The sequence below is a fragment of the Brassica napus genome, chromosome C6, assembly GCF_020379485.1.
Source record: "Brassica napus cultivar Da-Ae chromosome C6, Da-Ae, whole genome shotgun sequence".
NCBI lineage: Eukaryota > Viridiplantae > Streptophyta > Magnoliopsida > Brassicales > Brassicaceae > Brassica > Brassica napus.
The window spans coordinates 16,794,818-16,816,115 of NC_063449.1; the positions used below are offsets into that span (position 1 = coordinate 16,794,818).

The 21,298-nt window shown below is 35.2% G+C and overlaps 1 protein-coding gene, 1 non-coding gene and 1 pseudogene across 6 annotated transcripts; 2 read left to right on the forward strand and 1 right to left on the reverse strand.

The window, feature by feature from the left end:
* Window positions 1–11,133: 11,133 nt before the first annotated feature.
* Window positions 11,134–12,650, forward strand: LOC106402004 (signal peptidase complex catalytic subunit SEC11C). Of its 2 annotated transcripts, none has more exons than XM_013842635.3 (8): window positions 11,134–11,341; window positions 11,495–11,607; window positions 11,679–11,750; window positions 11,826–11,861; window positions 11,938–11,983; window positions 12,100–12,187; window positions 12,277–12,334; window positions 12,426–12,650. In XM_013842635.3, the coding sequence occupies exons 1-8, from the start codon at window positions 11,263–11,265 to the stop codon at window positions 12,474–12,476; spliced, it is 543 nt and encodes a 180-aa protein (XP_013698089.2). In that variant the 5' UTR covers window positions 11,134–11,262; the 3' UTR covers window positions 12,477–12,650. The 2 variants fall into 2 exon arrangements, with proteins under 2 accessions (XP_013698089.2, XP_022556088.2); XM_022700367.2 differs by having other exon boundaries at window positions 11,211–11,415.
* Window positions 12,651–12,819: 169 nt separating this feature from the next.
* On the forward strand, window positions 12,820–13,907 carry LOC106404162 (annotated as a pseudogene).
* A 4,524-nt stretch (window positions 13,908–18,431) lies between these two features.
* Window positions 18,432–21,298, reverse strand: LOC106406540. 4 transcript variants are annotated; one of them, XR_007324991.1, is made up of 7 exons: window positions 21,033–21,298; window positions 20,776–20,951; window positions 20,051–20,720; window positions 19,795–19,941; window positions 19,586–19,645; window positions 19,143–19,500; window positions 18,432–18,799 (listed from the first exon to the last, which is right to left on the reverse strand). It is a non-coding gene; the product is annotated as an uncharacterized LOC106406540 (transcript). The 4 variants fall into 4 exon arrangements; XR_007324992.1 differs by having other exon boundaries at window positions 19,795–20,514; window positions 20,592–20,720; window positions 21,033–21,296; XR_007324990.1 differs by having other exon boundaries at window positions 19,795–20,720; window positions 21,033–21,296.

The window sequence follows — 21,298 nt, forward strand, 5'->3', positions numbered from 1 at the left end:
AAGATTGACCAAGAACCATGCAATATCCTGAACGTCGAGACTCCAAGCACGAGGCCCAATCAGCATCAGTAAATGCTTGCAAGACAAGATTAGAATCCTCTGAATAGAAAATACCATAGCCAATCGTTCCTTTCAGATAATGAAGGACTTTATAAGCAGCCTTGAGATGAGTCATGGTTGGAGCATATGTAAATTAACACAATTTGTTCAGAGCAAACGTAATGTCTGGACGTGTAATGGTCAAATACATCATACGACCAACCAATTGTTTGTAAAGACAAGCATCTTCGAGAACTGATTCCGCAGAATGCTAAGTGAGCTTAAGACCAGGATCCATAGGAACTAGAGATGGCTTGCAAGCTAATAGTCCAGTGTATTTGAGTAAGCCAAGGGTGTATTTGCGTTGACAAACATAAATCCTTTTACTTGAACGAGCTATTTCAAGACCGAGGAAGTACTTTAAAGTACCAAGATCCGAGCTTGAAAGCATTTCCCAAATCGTCTTTCAGTTGAACAACATCATCATCATTATTACTTGGAATAAAGATGTCATCCACATAAACCAATACTGCAGTGTACACTCCATTAACATTGTGTATGATATGCATTAGACTTCTTGAAAGCAAGCCGGATTAGTGTGTCACTTAGTTTTAAAAACCACTGTCTTGAAGCTTGCTTCAAGCCATACAATGATTTTAGGAGTTTACCGACCGCATTAGGTGGAAGAGTTTCCTCCTCCTTTGGTGTATACCCTGGTGGGGAAGTCATGTATATTTCTTCTTCCAAGTCACCATTCAAGAAGGCGTTGGAGATATCTAACTGAGAAGACTCAATTTCTTTGCAGCAGAGAAAGCAAGAAGAGTTTTGACTGTTGTCATTTTAGCAACAGGAGAGAAGGTGTCAGCAAAAGTTAATACCCTCCTCTTGTGTGTACTCTCTAGCCACTAAACGTGTCTTGTATCTCTCAATGGTACCATCTGCATTCACTTTTATCTTATAAATCCATCTGCATCTGATCGCACGCTTCCCTGGAGGTATAAAACAAACAATCCATGTGCTGTTTCTTTCCAGAGCTTTTAATTCTTCATTCATAGCTTCGGGCCATTCAGAAAAGTTCTTGGTCTGCTTGAATGAAGTAGGTTCTGGAATCAAAGCTACAGAGCATATGTAAGCTTTGTATTTGTCAGAGAGATTGTCAAAAGACATATATGCAGAGAGGAGATAAGGAATTTCAGTTTCATACTCAATGACATTGCAGTAGTAGTTTTGAAGATATGCGGGTAACTTTTAAATTCGTTTGGTTTCATGTACTCTAGTGTCAGGAGTGGAACTAGTATATGCAAGTGGTGTATTCATGACTTTAGAAGAATCAGGGTCTAAAACAGGAAGTCTACTTGTAGATGCAGAAGCTCCACACACAGCATCTGGTTCTTGTAGAGAAATGAAAAAGTCAGTGTACGAAGGTGATTGACTTTGAGCATAAAGAAAGATATCCTCATGAAATGTGACATTTCTTGAGATAAGAATCTTGTTGGTTTCAATATTCATCACTTTATAACCTTTGAAACCAGCAGGATAGCCAAAAAATATGCAAGGTTGAGCTCTTGGTTGGAACTTTTTTCTGTTCTTAAGTGATGTAGAACAGTATGCAAGGCAACCAAATACACAAAGTCCTTTGTAATCCATTTCTTTTGAAGTAACCATTTCAAACGGAGATTTATCCTTGAGCAGAGGAGAACGTAGACGGTTGATAATGAAGACCGCAATAAGAACACAGTCTCCCCAAAACTCCAAAGGAACTTGTGATTGTAACATTAGAGCTCTTGCAACATTTAAGATATGTTGATGCTTCCTTTCGACTACTGAATTTTGTTCAGGAGTCTCAGGACAAGAGTGATAAGGGACAATCCCTTTCTTTTTGTATAAATCTGTAAACTTCAACTCAGAAGCGTTGTTAGATCGTACAACTTTCACAGAGACTTTATACTGATCCTCAACATTTGAAGAAAATCTGGAAACACAGTCAGAACTTCATATTTTGTGCGAAGGAGATACACCCAAGTTACTCGACTGTGATCGTCCACAATGGTCAAGAAGTATTTATAGCCTTCTGTAATTGAGACTGAGAAGGGACCCCATACATCGATGTGAAGGAGATCAAATATGTTGGCACAAACGTTGTTGTTTGAAGGAAAAAACTGACATTTCTGTTTTGCAAGACGGCAAATTGAGCAATGAACAGGTCCTTTATTCTTTTGTTTCAAACCAAGTACATCTATAATAGATTATGTTTTAGACATAGATGGATGGCCAAGTCTGTTATGCCACAAATTTGTATCGAGAACAACATTAGAACAAGAAGCAAACGGCAGAGGAATAACGCTTGATCCTGTAATCTCTGCTGTGTCAAGAACATATAGATTTGAAATCTGTTCACCCTTCCCAATAATCAATCCCTTGGTAAGATCATGTATCATAGAAGAATCCGGATCAAAAGAGACTCAGAAACCCAAATCTTTAGTGAGCTGGCTTACACTGAACAGATTTAACCAAAAATTGGAATATAAAAGACATTCGATAAGACTAGAGCATTATTCAGTCTTATACGTCCTATTCCTTCAATCTCTACTCCAAAACCTGTTGGTAAGGTTACTGAAGTGCTCATTGTATCAGACATCTCAACAAATAAACTTTTGTCATGGGCAACGTGATGTGTAGCTCCACTATCTATTATCCAAGATTCTGAACAGAGAGCATTATTTGTTCCTCGCAGCATGCCAACAAAGCATAGAGTAGAAGAAGAAAATACCATACCCGAAAGTGCAGTGATCGTTCCACCAGAAGAAGAGGCAATGCAATTACTCACTTGAGCTATCTGAGATATGAGTTGTGAATTAAAGTATGTGATAACCTCTTCACTCTGATCTTTTAATTTGTAAAATTATTAACCACACTTAAGACAGAATCCGAGAGAGCTAGCTAAGCAACTAGAGGTTTAGTGGAACCAACATTCTTGTTTGAGGAGGACTGCTTCTCAAACTTCTGTTTCACCTTATGCTTGAAACTAGCTGGATACCCATGAATCTTGTAACATGTGTCAACTGTATGACCATTATAACCACAGTGAGAACATACTGGGCGAGATTGTTTCAGTGGAAAGTTTGACTGAGTAGCATTAATCTGAGGAGAAACTGAAGCATGAACACTGACTTGGAAAGTAGAGGCATTATGAATTGGCATAATGTTACGCTGATTGTGATCTTGATAAAGAAGATTATAGATCTCAGAAAGCTCAGGTAGCATCTTCTTCATGATGATTTGACTTTGGATAACTGAATAAGAGTCATTCAAACCAGCTAAGAACTTTATAACTTTGGCATGATTGGATTTAGTCTTTGTGGCTTTGCAACAGTCACACAAGTTGTGATGCAATTAGCGCCATCCAATTCATCCCAAAGAATCTTGAGAGTAGTGTAATATGTTGCCAAACCCAAAGGACCTTGCTGCGGAGACCATATCTGTTGTGAGAGTTAATATGACCGTGGAAGGTTAGTGATATGAAACCGAGTCAACAGATCCTTCCATATTTCAGCAGCATCATTGAACCTGAGCATACTTTTGTAGATCTGTTTAGATACAGTATTCAATATCCAAGATTTAACCATTGAATTGCATCTAGACCAAATCCGGAAGTTGTGATGAGATTCAGCAGGTCGCACAATCGAACCATCAATAAAAGCAAGTTTGTTCTTAGCATCCAAAGCAATCTTCATAGCAATACTCCAGTTATCATAGTTTGAACCATCTAAAGATTCAGAGATGGTAGATAAACCTGGATTATCGCCATTCGTGAGATAGTAAGGTGAATGAATGCTATCGGGAGATAGTTCATCAGATCGAGGTGAATCAGGAGACGCTGGAGGTGATTGTTCCGGAATAGGAACACGGCGAGCTGATGTTGCACTTTGTTTGCCAATACGGCGTGCTGATCGTCGTCCAATCACCATCGTATCGTCGATTTCACAGATGTCGTGTCTTCAGCAGAATAACTGAAGAAAACGATGACGGAATTGAACAACAAAGAATGAAGGATCAGGAGAAGACGAGACGGATCGGTTGAGGTTTGAGCCTTAACGCTCTGATACCATAATAGAGATGATGAAGCTTAGCTCGAGAGAATATGATCGTAACAAACTTTTCTTATCTCTTTTATTAATATGAAATGTAATCTGAGACAGTTTATATAGTATGTTGTTCCTGGTTTACTTAACATATTAAACCAGTACTAAACCGCCCTAAATCAGTACTAAACATTCATCTACACTAATATATATATCCACATGTTTCAAGGAGAAAAAAAATCTAAATGTATGCCAAATATTTGGGATCGCAATGAAGAAGTTAGAGGAGATGTAGAGGGTGAACAACACAAATATAAAAATAGAAGAATGACACACACACCAGATACATACATTCAAACATTGAGTTTTCTCAAAAACACATACCAGACCTTGTCTTATTCTTTTCTCTTAAGCTGAGTTTTAATTTTGTTCATACCTATGATCTTTCAACCCCATATTCATTAATACAGTTAATTACTATCATTACATTTCTGATTACATAGTTATTATTCGAAAGAGTTTTGTGTCCTAAACTCTTTCTTCCTTAATATACTAGGGGCATTGCCTCCGCGCAAGCGCGGGGTTGTGGACAGAGTTCTTATTTCATCTCAATATTAGCTAGGGTTATTGTAGTTGTGAATTTTGCGTTTTGAGTTGTTTTCAAGTTTTTTTATTGTTATAGGGTTAGAGTTGTGATGATGAACTGTGTATGCATTGTTCTCGACTTATGAAGGACTAAACTGTGTTAGTAATGTGATTGATATAGTTCGTATTGTTGTTTGCTGTGTCACTAAGACTTATTGTTTGTTTGTCTTTTTAATTTGTTTCTTGTACTGTTGAGAGTACATAAATTATATTAAAGTTGTTGAAAGTACATTTTGTTTCTGGATTTTTTCCTCCAGTTTAGTTGTGTAAGTTGTGTGTATTAAGTAATAATTTTTATTATCCTTATTATGTTTGTTATATGTTTTTATTTTATTTTTAAACTTGTTGCTCTTACCAGACCTTTAAAACAAATCGAATTTATGTATTTTTCATAAGAAGACAATAGCATTGGCATGTTGACATTGGGCATGTAAGCTATTTTTATAAGACAAGAGGAATGAGCAGGTGGAGCTGTTGTTGCCACCTTTGTGTCTGTCGGGATTATCTCTTGTATCTCATGTTGTGGCTGTGTTTGTTTATCTTTTATTTGATGGGTAATATGTAAACAAAAATCATTATTAGTTGTATTTATCAGAGTTCATAACTTACCCTGCTTTTTTTGTTTAGGTAATTTCACTGATATTGGTTGTCGTCTTCGTCTTCTTCGTTGCGAAAGTAAGTTTGTAAATTGTTAAATAGCTGGCCATGTAGTTTGTATTTGTTTAGCTGACTTGATGTATGTGTCGTTGCGAAAGTAAGTTTGTAAATGGTTAAATAGCTGGCCGTGTAGTTTGTATTTGTTTAGCTGACTCGATGTATGTGTCGTTGAGTTTTAGTTGAGGTGATTGGTTTGATATATTTGTTTCGAAGTTTATTTTTAAGATTAGACAAAAAAAGAGAGATGATCATTAATGATTCGTCTTTTTTGGAATTCTAGTTTTCGGTGTTTTGATTGTTTGGGTTGTTGTGGTTTCTTTTAAGCTGTAAAATAAAGGTTTGTGTAAAATTAGTTTGATAAGTAAAAGAGATAAATAGACGACCACAGAATTTGGGTAGGAAATATTTTTGATTATTGATGTTAGCACAATATAGATAATAATATAAAGGGAATTTTGTGTTGATTGTTTCTTACGGATCAATGAGGAGACGGATAACGACTCGAGTTGTTTCTTTGCTAAGGTCAGAGCCTTGGACAGAACGGATTTGTCCAACCACATTTGCGAGTTTAAATATCAGTTATGATAACGAAACATATTATAAACCCATATGAAATATGATAATATACCTCGGAGTCCTAGGTTTGTATTCGCAATCATTTAGAAATTGTCAAACAGTCTAATTATGATTGGAGATTGATCTGAGGAGCACCCGTGATGACTTCATCAATAATAGTTGGTGAGATGAAACAAATGAGAAATGGATGATCAATTATCTTGTACATGCTTGAGCACCTAGCAACCTCAAAACGATCGAGTTTCACAATGGAACCGGCTTTCAAAGATGACATGTAATGATTAGCACGTCCAGCGGGAATAAACTCATGAATCACGGAATCTGCAAATAATATTATTTAACAAAGAATCAGGAAATCAATTAAAAACAATTATATTAAATAAGTGTGATAAATCGAAGATTAACTTACCTTTTCATCAAGGAAGAAAACCGTGATTCCCATAAACTCACTGTCTTTCTTGAAGTTCAGGGAATCCCATAAGCGACGAGGTTAGAGGCTATTCTCTGACTACTACGACCAACACAGAGAGACTCAAAGGTTGAGTGACGGATGCCGGGTACGCTGGTTTGAGGAACTGGAGAGGCAGAGAGACATTTTCTAGAAGATCGTTAAAGCTAAGAGGAATCAATGAGTTTTGTGGAGATGCAGATTGGGTTCATCAAAGATGAGAATTATATATATAGGGTTTACAGAAAGGCTACAAATCAGAAACATTTAGGATCAAGCGATTTAAGATGGGGAGATGAAGAGTTCACCAGTGAAAAAATAGATTACGAACAGACACACAGTGCAGCTCTGTAACTCAGATTTGTCTAAGACAATGATGAAAAGAACCCTAACTCTTGTTAAACGAAGATAGTTTATAATATGGAAAAACTATAATTTTTGTTTTTTCATATAACGTGATGAACCTCATAATACACTTGTAGGTCCGGTCCACTGAAAAAATCGAAGAAGCAAAGGTTTCCGACCTTCATAAATATATATTAGTTTCGGCCATCAATGTACAAAATATTTTTTAGTTTAGTGGTATAAATGTTGGTGTTTACATCTCAATAACCCGGGTTCGAACCACAGGCTCGACACTTTTTCACACTTTTTAAAAGTGAGACCCACCAAAGGAAAGACTCAACTAAACTATTATATTATAGATTATAAAAAAACACTCTAAATACTTATTGTGAATCTTAGATTCACGCTAACTAAGCCTTTTTCACTTGTATTGATCGTTAAATTTAAGTTAGAAACAATAAAATTTAATCCTCAAACACCTTTTGTCGAGCGCCTCCTCACCGTGTAGGACGCATCGCCATTGCTCCTCTCGGTCCTCAAACTCCACATGGTCCCAATCTACCTCACCTACAAACACTACCTAACTCACCAGTTCAAAATCCTCGATAGCAAAAATTTAAGCTAATTCTGGTTTTCACTATTCTTGAAATTCAAATATATGCATGAAGAATTCAAATTAAGAATGAAGATGATTTCATTGCAGCATCATCAATCACTTGATACTTGATGTTGGTATCTCCTCTACATTATTTGTGAAATGATTTGCACATGTGACATCACAGCATCACAACAAAAAATGATGATATGGCTTTTGAAAAAGTTTGACATGACACTAATATAATTATGACTTGTACAATTTTTCTTAAAATGATTTATATTTTTGGTAATATTTTTAATATGGTAATGACCATTAATTTATATATCCATTAATGTAATTTTTTGTATAAATCTTTATTTTACCAAAAATATTTACATATAATATTAATTAATAACTCATATATCACCATTAAATTAATATATATATATATATGTATATATATAAAATTAATATATATATATATCAGTTAACTAAAAAAAACTAAATATAATTACAAATATATTTTTAAGTCAATTTATATATCATATTTTGTGTATATATGTATATATAATCAAAATTAGTTGTAAGTGTGTATTTACAAGTACAAAACTAAAGAAGCACTAATCAAATAATTGTTTTTGATATTTAAATGATTGGAATTTTATTTAAATTTATCGGTTCATTATATTAATTAAAAATTAATTTTAAGAGTTTAACATATTTTAACGAAAAAACAAAAATCTAAAGTTTATAATAATTAATATATATTTAAAAATATAGAACTATATTTAAAACTACATGTTAAGAGACATATTTAAAACAAATAACCATTAAATACAATACAATATAATTTTAATTTTTTTTAATAAAATGAAATCTTTTTTTCTTATAAAAATGTAATATTAACTTGATTGGAATTTAATTAAAATTAAAGAAAAATAGGTAGACCAAATCAGAAGAAATAAACTACAAAAGAACACATATTTATGGTTTTATTTTTTACATACCGATGAAGTTAAAATTTATAAAATAATGTCCAAATGTAAACTAATTTATTTAAAAATAAAATAATATTATATTTAAATTATTATTTATGTGTATGGCTCATGAATACTATATTATTAAAATTTATATATTTAAATATATACAAATTTAAGGGAAATTGCCACAAATACCACTTTTATAGTACCACTTTTCATATTTACACTAACCACTTTTATCCTCACTTTTAATTAAGGGTAAAAGACATTTATACACCTAGGGTTAACTAATCTAGACGTAAGGTCTAGAGTTGAGGATTGAGATAGGATTTTTGGAACGTGAAATTTAAAATTATAATAAATATATAAGAAAATATAATTTTTTTAAAAGAGTTTCAAACATAATTTTCGATTTTCAAAAAAAAAATTTTTATAAAAAGTTCGAATTTGAAAAAGTATAATTCGAAAACATAAAAAAAAATTATTTAACAAATTATTTATTATATATATATATAGAACAAGAGTATAAGAGTCTTTTCACTTAATGAAGAAATTATTTTTGAAAATGTTCATTTAGTGGTGGTAAAGATGAATAATGGTACCTTGAAAGTGGTAAACATGAAATTTCTCCATATTTAAACTAGGTGATAAGAGAAATATATAAATAAATAATCATTAAACACCGTATAATATAATAAAAATTAAAAATTTTATTTTTCTAAAATGTAATTTTAACTCCACTAAAATTTAAATAATCTTAAAATGAAATTGCCACAAATCACTTTTACCTTCACTTTTAATGAATGTTAAAGTACACTTATACCCCTAGGGTTAACTAATTTAGACTTAGAATTTAGAGTTCAGGGGTGAGGTAGGGTTTTTGGAATGTGAAATTTAGGATTCTAATAAATATGTAAATAAATACTCAAAAAATAATTTAAAAAATAAATAGTTTCAAACATAGTTTTCGATTTTCAAAAAGAAAATTTGAACAAAGAAAATTCGAAAAAAAAATTATAAAAAGTTCGAATTTGAAAAAGTATAATTCGAAAACATAAAAATTATTTTTTTATTTTTTATATGTTTAAATAATGATTTATTATGTATAGATAACAAGGCTACAAGAGTCTTTTGCCACTTAATGAAAAATGTATTTTTGAAAATGTCTCTTTAGTGGTGGTAAAGATGAAAAGTGGTACTATGATAGTGGTAAACATAAAATTTCCCCAATTGTTAAACAAAATCAAAAATAATAAAACTGTAAAAAAAATACAATTATGGTTTTATTTTTTCCAAGCCTGTAATTTGAAATAGAAAAAAATTAATGTTCAAATGTAAACTAAATTTTTCTTTTCAAATAAAATTTATTATATTTGCAATTATTATTTCTGCGCATCGCATGAAAACTCCAAATTGATTCATCAACAAATAAACACAAAATATGCCTCCACGAATAGGAAGATGGTATTTTATTAATGGGTCTCGGTAGGATCATAAATTATATTTTGGAAGTGATTAGTAAAGTATATTAGAGGGTTTTGATGGATTAATAGGGCCAGAATACAAGGAACAACTTTTCCCTTTTACACGCAAAATTGGAAGCTTTCATATGAGCGATGGAAAATATGAAATCTGCTACAATTCTATGTAACATTTGCGACAAAATATTCACAGTTGGTGAAGAACCAGAAGAATATCATGATTTTGTATTATACCTCGAATAAATACGACGGATCAAAGAAAATTTCTAAACTTTTAAGATCACGCACTTCCCCATCGTTCAGAACACAAAGACATATCGTTTTGCACATGGTGCTTGCACTCAACTGTACCAATTTATCTTTATAAACGCATAGTCTTTTTGTTAAACATAATAGACTTTTTATCGAGACTGTTTATGGTGGCGACGAAAAGAACTTCCTAGTCTATTCTATTAAAATAGAATTCACAACTTCATTTCATGTGTGATATTTTAAGTTGAAGCATTATTTAAAAAGTTTATCAAATGTACATAACTTTATTATAATATCTTTTAATCTCTTTATTTGTATTTAAATAAAAATATTTATATATGAAAATTTTAACAAAATCTTTTAAAAATATTCCATTTTAAAATTTATTTTTGGAAAATTGATTAATTTAAATTTTAGTTATCATAAACTATAATCAGAATTTAAATTTAATTTAGTTTTGATTTATAACGACTTAACATTAACAAACTATATAATACATGTATAAAATTAAGATTTTTCTATATACAATAAAATATTATCTAAAATGAAAAAAAAGTAAAAAATATTGTTAAAACGAAATGCAGCTGTGAAAAGCGGGTTAGAATTTAGCATAAATTAAATTTAAAATAATTTTTAAATATATTGTTTCATGGATATATTAATTTGTTTAATAATTAAATGCAAATACAATAAGATAAATATATAATAAGATGCAACAAATACATATGACGGATTTAAAAAAAAATGATTAACTATAAAATATAAACTATAAAATTATTAAATTATTGTATCTGAAATAGTTATATAAACATTTAAATATATGATTAAATTTTAAAAATATATACCACTTATTATCTAAAATAAATATCTATCTATATAAAACTGAAAAAAATATCAGTGCGGTTACGCGGGTGGAAATCCACTTGATTTTTTAACGATGAAGATCCTGAAAAAAGTGAATAAGCATAGAGTCAACCATGTCATCAAAGTATATGCCACGTAATGAAAATGTAGCCAACCAAAGATTTAAACCACGTCACTGAACCGGATCTCATTTGTAAACCGGTTCTCCGATTCTGGCAAAGACGCTAGCTTGACCCTGAGGGACTCTTCTTCTCCTCTGCTTCGCTCGAAACAACGTTCGTCTCTGCGAATCAGAAGAAAACCGAAAGTCAAAAAGATGGGTTGGATGGGAGAAACCATAGATTCAATCAAATCCATTCAGATCCGTCAGCTTCTCACTCAAGCCATCAGTCTTGGTTAGTTCTTCGCTTCCTCGAACTGGGTCCAATTCAGATTTCTTCGGCCAGTAATTTGATTAATTAGCATCAAGGTAGATCTTGAGGTCACAATATGATAAACGTTAAGAGTTAAAGTTTGCAACTTTATAATTTTGGTCTTTGTGTGCGTAGGGATGATTGTTACGTCTGCTTTGATCATATGGAAAGCTTTGATGTGTGTCACTGGCAGCGAATCTCCTGTGGTTGTTGTTCTCTCTGGAAGTATGGAGCCTGGCTTCAAGAGGGTAACTGTTGACTTATTAGATGCATTACATTACAAACTGTTTGATGCTCAAACTCTCAATCATACCTGTAGGGGGATATACTGTTCTTGCACATGAGTAAAGACCCTATTCGAGCTGGAGAAATTGTTGTTTTCAATGTTGATGTAAGTTTCCCTCTTCTTGTTTCGTCTTTTTATTTTTGATTCTTGATGTGTCTTAACCAGTTTTCTTCTCCTCAGGGTCGGGATATTCCCATTGTGCATCGTGTCATTAAGGTAAAGACTTCCTCATTATCATCATCTCTCAGTTACTTATACTGTAATTGTTGGGGTTGGTTGGTTCACATTATAGGTTCACGAAAGGGAGAATACAAGAGAAGTCGATGTTTTGACAAAAGGTGTATATCTTCTGTTGATTTAAAAAATTTTACTGGTTGAGTGTTGACTTGTTTTTTTCATAGTGTTATTCTTCAGCACACAATCAGATTTTTATTATGTTTTGACTGTTTTCTAGGTGACAATAACTATGGAGATGATAGACTTCTGTATGCTGAAGGGCAGCAGTGGCTTCATCGACATCATATAATGGGTCGTGCTGTCGGGTAACTTCAATCACAAAGCACTTATTTCACGTATATGTGTTTAAACCGAAAGCTCTATCGTGACTCATAAATGGTTGTGTCTGTTTCAGGTTCTTGCCTTATGTTGGATGGGTGACTATCATTATGACGGAAAAGCCTATCATCAAGGTACTACAACAAACTTACTCTTTGATCAAACCCAAAGTCTGTTTGGTTCTGTGACTTAGAGATATTTTTGCATGTTCTCTTCTTGTTGCAGTACATTCTCATAGGGGCCTTGGGTTTACTCGTTATAACGTCCAAGGATTGATCGAGTTCTTTGGAAATGCATGGACTCTGGTTTGTCACCCTTCTGGTCTTGTTGTTTTAAAGGGAAACTACAATTTATAAAAGACTGGTCATTTTGTGGTTTAGACCACTTTAAACAGTAGAATTCACAAAAGCAGTCAGGCAAAGGTTTTCGATTTAACCCATTCAACATCAATTTCAAGAATAAGTATATCTAATTATAAATGTACGACTCATAAAGTAATAAGAGATTGAAAGAGTTTATTCAATCGCCGAAGATCTCCACACCTATCCAGCTTACTGGTAAACTTAGAAATCTAAAAGGTTTAAAAGATTTGGACTTCTCTCATTTATTTCACTGCTGAATGTTATGCTCCACCGAGTGGAACACAAGACTTGTGGTTTGGAATCCATGTACCGGTCAAAGGAGGAAGACTAAACCCAAAACTCGTTACCGTTCTGAAGATTAATTTGCTCTTGGATACGCCACATCTTCTTCTTCTGGCCATAGCTAAAAAATCTTGAAGTAAAACAAGGAGAGAGTGTGGGTTTCTGAGTGTGAGATTTATGATCTTAGCTCTGGTTCTTGGAGGGTTCTTGATTCCTTCCCTCTTGACTATGACTTATATTCCAGGGGCATGTCTTTGAAAGGAGATACTTATTGGGTTGCTGGAGATGAAGAAGAAATTCGCTTTTTCTTGATGAAGTTTGATTTCACCATAGAGAGAGATTTTTGCGTCTCCCTCTTCCGTTACAGAGCTTTTATTTTTTTAGATGCCAAGGTTCTTTCAGTCGTTAGGGATGAAAAGCTCTCGCTGTTACACATCGATTACAGGTCACGTGTGATGAGGATATGGGTGACCAATAAGATTGATGATGAGGATGCTAATAAAGACTTGTCATGGACAAGCGTATTCGTCTTGGAAGTAGATTCTGTTAAATTTAAATTGAATGTGGAAAACTTCTTGTTGGACGAGGAGAATAAAGTGGCAGTAGTGTGTTGCACGAGGGATAGAGATAGGACCATGGTCTACATTGTTGGAGAGGATATGTATAAGCAAGTTTATGAAGATACTAGGGACGCATCTCCCATCAATTGGCCACTTGTCTTTACTTGTGTTCCAAGCTTGCTTTGCCTTCACTAAGAAGCAAAAGAAACCAAGGTTAGCCCTCAAATGAATTACTCTTTGGGTTCTGGTGTTGTTCTTCTGGTTTGTTTCGGTTTAGGTGATACTTGATTATGATTTTCTTGTGCCTCTTCCTATACATTGTTCTCTGCTTGTACGCACTTTCACTTCAAATGTGTGATCTTGGAGAGATTATCATCACGTAAGCAGAATGCTATCATCCTTCTGGTCTTGTTGTTTCAATGGGAAATACAATTTGAAAGACAGATCATTTTGTGTTTTAGACCACTTTAAACAGTAGAATCAGAAGCTATTTTTTATTGTTATTGACCACCTCAAAATTGCATACTACATGAGTAGTGTGTGTTTGTAACGCCCGACCGCCCACGGCTAATGGGCCACCCACGCCCGCTCTCTCGGCCCGTGGGTCCCATCCCGTTCCAACGGTCGGTCCGTTAATTTTCCAAGGCTCTAGAGTCTTGTTTACTGACCTTGCAATCACCACCCGACTTTTTTCCATGCTTTGGCCTAACTCGCACGCTATCGCGAATCACTTCCCGATAGGTCACCCATCCTTCCACTACTCTAGCTCAAGCACGCTTAACTCTGGAGTTCTTTCAGGATGTGCTCCGGAAAAGGTAAGTCAACTTTGGTGACATAGGTAGCCAAATCAATTCTCTTAAACCTTTCCATATATCACAACCCGGGATGTTACAATTCACCCCCTCTCAAAGTAAGCAACGTCCTCGTTGCGCCCACGACAGGTCTCAAGACGCCTCTCGGGTCGGAACCGAGATGGCTAACCAGCTCTGATACCACTTGTAACGCCCCGACCGCCCACGGCTAATGGGCCACCCACGCCCGCTCTCTCGGCCCGTGGGCCCCATCCCGTTCCAACGGTCGGTCTGTTAATTTTCCAAGGCTCTAGAGTCTTGTTTACTGACCCTGCAATCACCACCCGACCTTTTTTCATGCTTTGGCCTCAATCGCACGCTATCCCGAATCACTTCCCGATAGGTCACCCATCCTTCCACTACTCCAGCTCAAGCACGCTTAACTCTGGAGTTCTTTCAGGATGTGCTCCGGAAAAGGTAAGTCAACTTTGGTGACATAGGTAGCCAAATCAATTCTCTTAAACCTTTCCATATATCACAACCCGGGATGTTACAGTGTTATTGTTACAAATGTTAGTGTCAACTCAATAATGAAGTAAGAAAAGAATAAGCATTACAGCTCAAATTCCAGAAGCAGTCAAGCATAGCATAACCTCTACCAATTGTAAAATGGTTTTTATGAACTTCCCAAATAGTGTTCTTCATCTCAGCGCCTTCAAGCCCCTGAGAAGTGAGTTCTGCAAATGCTTTTCTGCTCAGGGACACGGATGTACCCATTAGTTTCTGCTTGTAAAGCTGCAGGAATCATTAACATCTGGTGAATGAGTTTAGCTCATGAAGAAATCTTGATGAGTAAAACTTGTTCACAAGATGTTAATGGTTTTCTTGCTTTTTTAAAAAAAAAACTTGCATCACGTCTCATTTGATTGAGACTGCCATAGCAATCTACAAGGACGTATACCCATTAGTTTTAACTGGTAGAGCTGCAGGATTTGAACAAAAAACCAAAGCAGTTGTCTGCAATGAAGACCGATCACAAAGTTCAGACGAGTAAATTCACTACTGTAACTACACCTGAGACCAAGTATAGCAACTGAACAAAACAAGAGTGAACTATTTCAACTCAAACAGCCAGGAAAATGGTAAAGAAGAAAATGCACACGAGGGAGATAGAAGAATGACGAGCAACGGCAAGGAGAAGAGAGAAAGTCAAGAGGAAGACGAACAGGTGGCTTTACTGGAGATGCAATCGTTTGATGGGTTTATCTATCTATTTATTTGTGTTTAAAAAAAAAAATCTATCTATTTATTTATTTATTATTATAAAATAGTGTTTTCTATCCTCTCAGTCTGCCACGTCATCAAGTCGAAGTCTCCCATTCCAACACGTGTCCCTCCCCTAAGTACTCAGCGTTTCATTAATTCATGTATTCTGGTGAGTTGGGCTTAATTCATTACACATACATTTTCAAGTGTTTTTGTTCCATTGAATTTAGGCTTTGCATTTACATTACTTGGGCTTCATATTTTGTTATTTAGGTTTTCTGAAAAACAAGAGCCCAGCCCGAATGAAAGGTAAACAACTGACGATGTCTTGGATTCATCGTCTTTCTCGATCTGACTTCCTCATTTAGGATTCACCGATTCATCATCAGACAAATCCATCGAGACTACGAACCTTCGCCATTAATGGAGTTTCATGAAGTTAGGTGAGACGAATCTTCGTGAAGAATCCTTATGTCAGATTTTGTTCGCGTTTGTTCGTCTGACATTATTCTACTCAAAAACGTTACAGATTCATTGATTGATCGACATTAAGAATCATCTTTACTCCTCCTTAGGCGGTGTATATCACCTATAAAAAGGTCAGCCCTCTTCTCATGAACATCATCCTCTCGATTCCTAAAAACATTAGAAACTTATTTTTCAATTATTATAAAGTAGTGTTTTATATCCTCTCAGCATGCCACGTCATCAAGTCGAAGTCTCCCATTCCAACACGTGTCCCTCCCCTAAGTACTCAACGTTTCATTAATTCATGTATTCAGGTGAGTTGGGCTTAATTCATTACACATACATTTTGAAGTGTTTTTGTTCCATTGAATTTATGCTTTGCATTTACATTATTTGGGCTTCATATTTTGTTATTTATGTTTTCTGAAAAACAAGAGCCCAGCCCGAATGAAAGTTAAACAGCTGATTTTTCAGGACGTCTTGGATCCTACCTCTTTCTCGATCTGACTTCCTCATATAAGATTCACCGATTCATCATCAGACGAATCCATCGATGCTATGAACCTTCGCCATTAATGGAGTTTCATGAAGTTAGGTGAGACGAATCTTCGTGAAGAATCTTTAGGTCAAATTTTGTTTGTCTGTTCGTCTAACATTATTCTACTCCAAAACGTTACAGATTCATTGATTCATCGACACTAAGAACCAGGCGGTGTATATCACTTATAAAAAGGTCAGTCTTCTTCTCGTGAACATCATCCTCTCAATTTCTAAAAACATTAGAAACTTATTTTTCAATTATTATAAAGTAGTGTTTTCTATCCTCTCAGCATGCCACGTCATCAAGTCGAAGTCTCCCATTCCAACACGTGTCCCTCCCCTAAGTACTCATTGTTTCATTAATTCATGTATTCCGGTGTGTTGGGCTTAATTCATTACACATACATTTTGAAGTGTTTTTGTTCCATTAAATTTAGGCTTTGCATTTATATTACTAGGGGCATAGTCCCCGCGCAAGCGCGGAGCCGGCTTCATTGTTGATGCATTGTATAGTTTTGTGTTATGGAATTTGGTCGTTGTTTTTTTTTAATTTTTGTTTTTCCGGGTTGTCATGAATGGAATTTTGGAAGTCACACACATTGATTAGGTTGATATAAGAATGACCGGCGAATTCATATGTGTTGATATTTTTATATCTTGTAACTATTTGATCAACCATAAGCGTTATTAGAGATTGTATGTTTAAAAGCTGAGGTTTATAGAATTAGTTAATGCCTACTTAGATAATTGATGGTATATAAATCAAATAGTGTAAGAAAGAGATTTGAAATTCGGGTTTAAAGATATAACAATTTATACGAACAATAAATAAAATTATTGCTCGACTCTGGAATACAATGATTGAACTAAACAATAAGACATTTAATTGTGTAAACATCTACACTTGGTAAAACAATGTATATCTTGTTATTACCAATATGGATTTATTGTTCCTAAGTGTAAGAGGTGTGGGGAAGGACCGGTCAAAAGTAGTTGTAGCCACTGTCACGATCCAAGGAGCCACGTTTCTCACAGTCCGAGCAGCTGGGCCAGAGTTACCACCTGAACAAACAACTGTGATACCCTTTAAAATGGCATGGAATGTCCTTGTAGCCCTGCTGATTGACAAATAAATATATTTTAATATTTTTAAAATGAAAAAGACGGTGGCTTTGGGTGTTCTTTTGGTTTAGTCGTAGTGGTTTTATTTGATTATTCAAATTTGCAATATTGTTGAGCCGTAATGGGTTTTACAGTAAAAATTACTATAATCAAGATGAGAATAATAATTAGCACCTCGTTGACAAAAAAAAAAAAAAAAATAGCACCTGCACAAGCTGTTAGTGGATTAGACGACTTACAAAATAACTCATAGCATATAATCTAAGACAGTGTGTCTCAAAAATATCATAGGATTGTAGACATAACCATTTACACCTTATTTTCAGCAAGAACCGACTCAGACAAAATTTCTGTATGATGTGTATCTTTTTTTTTTTTTCTAGAAGTAAAAACTGATATAAAAAATGAAACTGATAATGAAAAAAGAGAAATGCCGGAAAAAAAACATAACTTCATGGGGGATTCATGTTTTGGCGGAGGAGTTTCAGAAAGCCATCGCCAGACGCCACAAAAGCTTTCGGCAAGAGAGGTTATGGAAGAATTTCGGAGGTGGAATTTCGGAGGTGGCCATGTCCTCCATGACCAAATCTGCTTCACTCGCTATGCTTCAAGTAACAGTTGCAGTTCTGGTCCATCTTTTCTCGCACTGAAATGCAAAACCTCAAGTAGTAGAAACAGACCAGGGATTCATACTTATACTTTATGTGCAAACTGGTTTCAATACAAAGATTCAGAATTTATAAATTTACTTAACATTTTTATATGCTTCAGATTCATCAAATAGAGGGGACTTTGCATGTTTAATAAAGATGCGGAGAGTTCTGTACCCTCTTTCTCAAAAGAATGTAATTCTGTATGTATATATGTTGGTATCCATACAAAAGTCACATGGGATAGAATGAGAGAAGCCAAGATGCATACGTTCCTTTCTTCCATGATCTATGGAGATAACATATGCATCAACATAATCTATGTGAATATAACCTAAAAGAAGGAACAATTGAACAAAAAAAGTTTACAAACCTCTTTCAACACATTAAATAAAAACAACTTATTTGGTACAAAGAGTGAAAAGTTCTCAAAGAAAAACAAATTCTGGCTTCATTGAAATACTCTTCTTGTTTCTTGAAAACAATCACGTAAAGCGCATAGATTATGCCTGGTACGTATCCTACGATAATCAGGACCAAGCAAATCAAGAACTCCACCTACCAACCAAACCAGAGTTAGAAAAATCCAAAAGCTCCATCAATCCATTCATGAAAACATAAACTGATACAATATAGAAAAGTTCTAAGTTTTCAAGAAAATAGTAGATTCTAACAAGCCTAGAAGCGAACATAATTTAACCCTAGAGAGACTTCTTGAGAGACTGGACACACACCGATGCCTCAAACAACATAGACCTGAACACTGATGATACCTCTCATATTAAGAACTAAACAACAGTTTTAAAAGAAGTTCTGCCATTCTTCAGAGTTTTAAGGGTAGATAAACAGAAACTGAAGATCTCTTCTGAGGAACTCGAGAGTTAAAAAAGAGAAAGCTTACAGTGCAACAGCCACGGCTGAGGCAAACTCCTAGAGGAGGAAGAAGGACTGCGATCAAGATCTCGCACAAGATTTCGCACTTGCTCGGCATTTTCAACAAAATCTTAGAAGATGAAGACTTGTGATCCTTGCAATGAGTTTAACGGAGATGATATTGAAGAGACAGAACTCTATGGTTGTTGTCGGCTCAGAGATAGAGAACAATACACGTGTTTTTAAATTATCTTTGAAGAATCATAGAAATTCATATTGGCGGTGGCTTGTTCAGACGCAACCTCTCTTTAAAGGTGGAGGAGTTTCAGTTCCTTTTCAAGTGTTTCCATTGTCTGAAGATTTTATCTTACCTCTGCAACCTCAAGCTGCGAGCACATAGAGATATTCAGATATCAAATAGGAACTTATACTACGTTTTCAAAATGGAAAGAGAAGTAATATCCTACATACCTCTAATTTGAAACACCTCGACTGTTCCGCTGCAAGTTGACTCCGCACAGAGTGAAGTTCCTATAAATCAAATAAAAAATGGTTGCTATGATAAAACAATCTCTGAAGAAATTTTCTCAAACTCATGTCTCTTGCTTTCTAGTCGCTTAGATGGTAAATGCTAAGACTGAATAAGAACCAATTTGAAGGCAATAGTATTATTTATTCACCTTGTATAACTCTGTGTTTCGCATATCAGTCTCTTTTAACTCTTCCTTTAGTTGCAGAGTTTATATATTCTCCTTGCTGAGTCATGCCTCCAGCTCAACCTTCTCCGATTTGAGGAATTTGAGTACACGCTCGCTTTTTCCTTCAACCTATGGATTTATATACAACACACAGAGGAGTAATAATACAGAGATGAATTTTATGTGATTACTTTGATATTCACACAGCTGAAAGAGGGAGAATTCAGCGAGAAGATACATTAGTAGTATGTGATAGGCCCCATTTATCTCAAAATGCAATAAGCACGCAGATCCACAAGGAAGAGAAGGTTGCGATTAATCACATCCCAACCCAATCTTGGCACTCTTCTCGATCGCCCTAGAGTCAACCTCTCCAGAAACCGTGATAAACGACTTTGGACGCCACTGGTGTTGGATCAGCGCGTTGACTACACCAGCTTGTAAGACGACAAAGCCACACAAGCCGTTGCGGAGAGAAGCTAGAGCCAGTAGAGGATGCGATTCACTGTGCTGGAGATGAAGAACCATCTGGAGAGGCACTTCTGAGTTCTTCCACGTGGCGGCTTACAGTCTCTTGTCACTGTCTTTGTTTCTCTCGATCGAATTCGTAGACATCTGAGAAGCGAGGATGAGCTTGATCGGAGAGCGCATAAGCTGCTGATCCTAACGTTGGCTTGGTGCTGCCACTGAAGCTCGTGGCTTCTGCTGAAGATTCTGGGTAAGTGACAAGGATGGGTTCTAATAGAGATGGACACATAAAAGTGGGTTTGATATTTAACCTTTTGGAAACCATCTGAAGTAAATATACATAACAACTGCAGTTGTGAGGGTTTTACAAGTCTTGTTGGTAAGGCAACTAATGTGTTATAGCAAATCAAAGTCTTGGTAATCTCTCAGAGGAACGTTTACTGAAATTTTTAAAAAGAGAAAATCGTTGGGTTGAAGAAATAAAACTCTTCAAACCTGGATAAATCCAAGTTTTAGCTGTCTCGGGATCGATCCCGACGCTGTCGTTATTACCACAGGGTCGGAAACAACTTGGGGATCCGGCGGAGGAGGCTTGAGGTCGGCTCTTGCGATGAATTGATCGAGAGTAGATTGTCTTGTGATTGATCCGAAACCGGTTCCGCCGCCGCCGCCTAGGTTATAAAAAAATAGTCAAAAATCAAATTTGAAACCAAAAGAAAAAGAAATTCAGATTGGGAGAACAACTAACGTACAGATTCAATAGCGACATTGATCTTGACCTTAGATCGCTTGGTAGGGAGTGGAGATGATGAAGACGGTTCAGAAAATGAAGAAGAAGAAGAACAGAAACGTCTGTTTCAGAAATTAAATCATAAATATAGGGCATTACAGAGATGAGACGCCGGAATAAGAATCGCCCCAGACGAAAGGATCTGGAAGAAGTCGACGGCGAGGTTGTTTTTTTTAATCAATCGACGCCTCCCCTAATTCCCTAACCTAGACGAAGCCCATCCCAATA